This window comes from Manacus candei, unplaced genomic scaffold, assembly GCF_025592945.1.
Source record: "Manacus candei isolate 608988 ecotype Guabito, Panama unplaced genomic scaffold, ASM2559294v1 h1tg000050l, whole genome shotgun sequence".
Taxonomy (NCBI): Eukaryota; Metazoa; Chordata; class Aves; order Passeriformes; family Pipridae; genus Manacus; species Manacus candei.
In genome coordinates, this window is record NW_026138098.1 from 13987333 (window position 1) to 13990000 (window position 2668).

At 47.8% G+C, this 2668-nt stretch overlaps 1 protein-coding gene across 1 annotated transcript in view; it reads right to left on the reverse strand.

Annotated features, from left to right (window-relative positions):
- Positions 1–987: 987 nt before the first annotated feature.
- Positions 988–2668, reverse strand: part of LBX1 (ladybird homeobox 1) — a 2591-nt gene continuing 910 nt past the window's right edge. Inside the window, exon 2 of the mRNA XM_051800015.1 lies at positions 988–2540. Within this exon, the coding sequence (XP_051655975.1) occupies positions 2038–2540 (503 nt within the window). The 3' untranslated portion in view covers positions 988–2037. The remainder of the gene's footprint in view (positions 2541–2668) is intronic.

Here is a 2668-nt window from a genome sequence, read left to right on the forward strand (position 1 = left end):
TTATCTGGACACTTCTCCGCAGAGCTCTGCCACTGTACACCAGATTTGCCTTTCTCACATAAATTTTGCAAAGAATAGGGAGAAACACACGTTGCTCGACTCCAAAGGCAGGTCACGCTGCCAAGAGAAAACACATTCACCAGAGCCTTAATTTTGGCCGAAAAAAATAATAGAAAAAGAGACAAGGGAGAAAATTTTAAAAAAGAATAGGAAAGGAAAGAAAAAAGGAAAGAAAAAGGAAAGAAGAAAGAAAAGAAAAGAAAAGAAAAGAAAAGAAAAGAAAAGAAAAGAAAAGAAAAGAAAAGAAAAGAAAAGAAAAGAAAAGAAAAGAAAAGAAAAGAAAAGAAAAGAAAAGAAAAGAAAAGAAAAGAAAAGAAAAGAAAAGAAAAGAAAAGAAAAGAAAAGAAAAGAAAATGGGGAAACGAAACGTTTTTCCATCCTCGTGTCCCCATGGCAGCTTTTGCCCAGAAGCGGGAGGCCTGGCCCGCTGGGTGTACAGCAGCTCCCCCCGCTTCTTTTGTCCAAGTCGGTGATAACTCCTTCCCCCAGCTCAGATTTTTTTTTTCTTTCTATTATTTTTTCCTCCCCCCCTTCCTTTCCTCTCCAATTTCGGGCTGGAAATGCCGTGCTGGCGGCGGGAGCGGCGGGGCGGGTGGGGGGTGCCCGGTGGTCCTGCTCGCCCCGTCGTTCTCCCGCTGCCGCTGCGCATCCCCCGCGCCCGGGAAGCGCTGACTGCACCTATTACCTTATCGATCTGCCGCGTTCTCCCTCTGCTAAGCTCTACCTGGCACGAGCCTTAAAAAAAGAAATTATAATAATAAAGGTCTCTCTCGTGTGTTCTTTTCCCGTCATTTTTCTTGCAGGTACTGTGCATAAAGTAACTTTAAATGCAAACGGGATGGGAGATCTCTGTGGTAGAAAAGTCTGGCTTAACCTCGGACCGACGGAGTGTTTTTTCGGTCACAAAGAAGGACGTCAAAAAGTATATTAAAATGGTAAAGATTTTATTGTATCGGAAAAAAGAGCTATCTGTACAATTCTAAGAGACAGTAAATAAAGCGACATTGTCCCTATCGGAACTTAAATAGCAGGCCTTTTAAAATTTGTACAATTCAAACAAAAACAAGTCTTAAATCTGTACATTTTTATTAATTTATAGTGTAATATTTAAATGTAGTGATCTTGGGATTTGTCCTTTTTTATTTCCATAGCATGCAAAAATTCTAAAAAGAGTAAAAAATAATTCTAGGATTTTTTTTCATTTTCCTTTTTTTTTTTTTGTTACCACCTTCATATCAAAAATACGAAAGGCAGCTTTTAATAAAAGCACAAACATAGCAGAAAATGGTAAAAATAGCTTTTAATTGGTAAAATGAGGCAGAAATTGCATTGGAGACAAATCTCTATGCTCTAGAAAAAAAAGAAAGTATATATTTTTCAACTTGCATTATAGCCCAGCCCCAAGTTCCCCAGATTGCAGAAGAAAAAATATTTTTAAAAGAAAAAAAATTAGTTCGTGCACATTCGAAACATGCAAGGAAAGGAAACTGGCTAATTCTTTGCTGTTGCCGTTTTAAGCCTAACTTAAATCTTCTCTAAAGTGGTTCGTTTCGGAAGTCTTTGAAAACAACTGCTTTCCCAAACATCTGCTGGAAGCCGAGTTTATTCCAAGGTTATGCCTCTCCCTTTTAGATAAAATAATCATCATTGATAGCTATTAAAAAAATAATAATCAAAACCTCAAAAAGAATGGGGAAGGAAAAAAATCCAATATATACGTTTAAATATTTATACAGAAGCCGTCCGTAATTGCACCGTTCCGAAGATGTGGCAGGCGGAGGGATATCGACTCTACCCTAAATTAATCGGGATGTGTGTGTGTCTGTGGTGGGGTTCTATTGCTTATTGCTCCGACCGAGGGGAGCAGCCGCCCCGCCGTGCTGCCGGGGCCGGGATGGGGGGCCGAGGGTGCCGGTTTGGAGCTGTCGGGATGGGGGGGGAGGGTTAGGGGGTGTGGGGGGGGCCGCCGGCCGCCCCTCAGTCATCCACGTCGATCTCCACGTCCTCCTCCTCCTCCTCCTCCTCCTCCTCGCTGTCCCGGCGGCTGCGGGGCCGCTCCGTGGGGGGCGAGGCGGGGCGGGGCGGTGGCGGGGCACCGGGCTCCCGGGCGGCGGCGGGGGGCGGCGGCGGGGACCCGGGCCGCGCCTTGCCCCTTCCCTCGGCGCTGGGCTCCAGCTCAGCCAAGGCCACGATGTCCACGGCGGGGTTAGGGCCCAGCTTTTTGGCCGATTCCACGTCGGCCTTCATCTCCTCCAGGTCTCTCTTGAGCTTGGCGCGGCGGTTCTGGAACCAGGTGATGACCTGGGCGTTGGTGAGCCCCAGCTGCTGGGCGATCTGGTCCCGGTCCGCCGGCGACAGGTATTTTTGGTAGAGGAACCGCTTCTCCAGCTCGTAGATCTGATGGTTGGTGAAGGCCGTCCGCGACTTCCGACGCTTCTTGGGCGTTTGCCGCTGCCCGAAGATCGTCATCCCGTCCCGGCCTGCCGACGAGCCGCCAGATTGTACCCTCTTTCTACATGTCCACCCCGACCCGAGCCCCCGGCCCCCACACCCCTGCCCCGTCGGTATCTGGAGGGAGTGGGGCAGAGCAGCCGCTCCTGCACCCCGA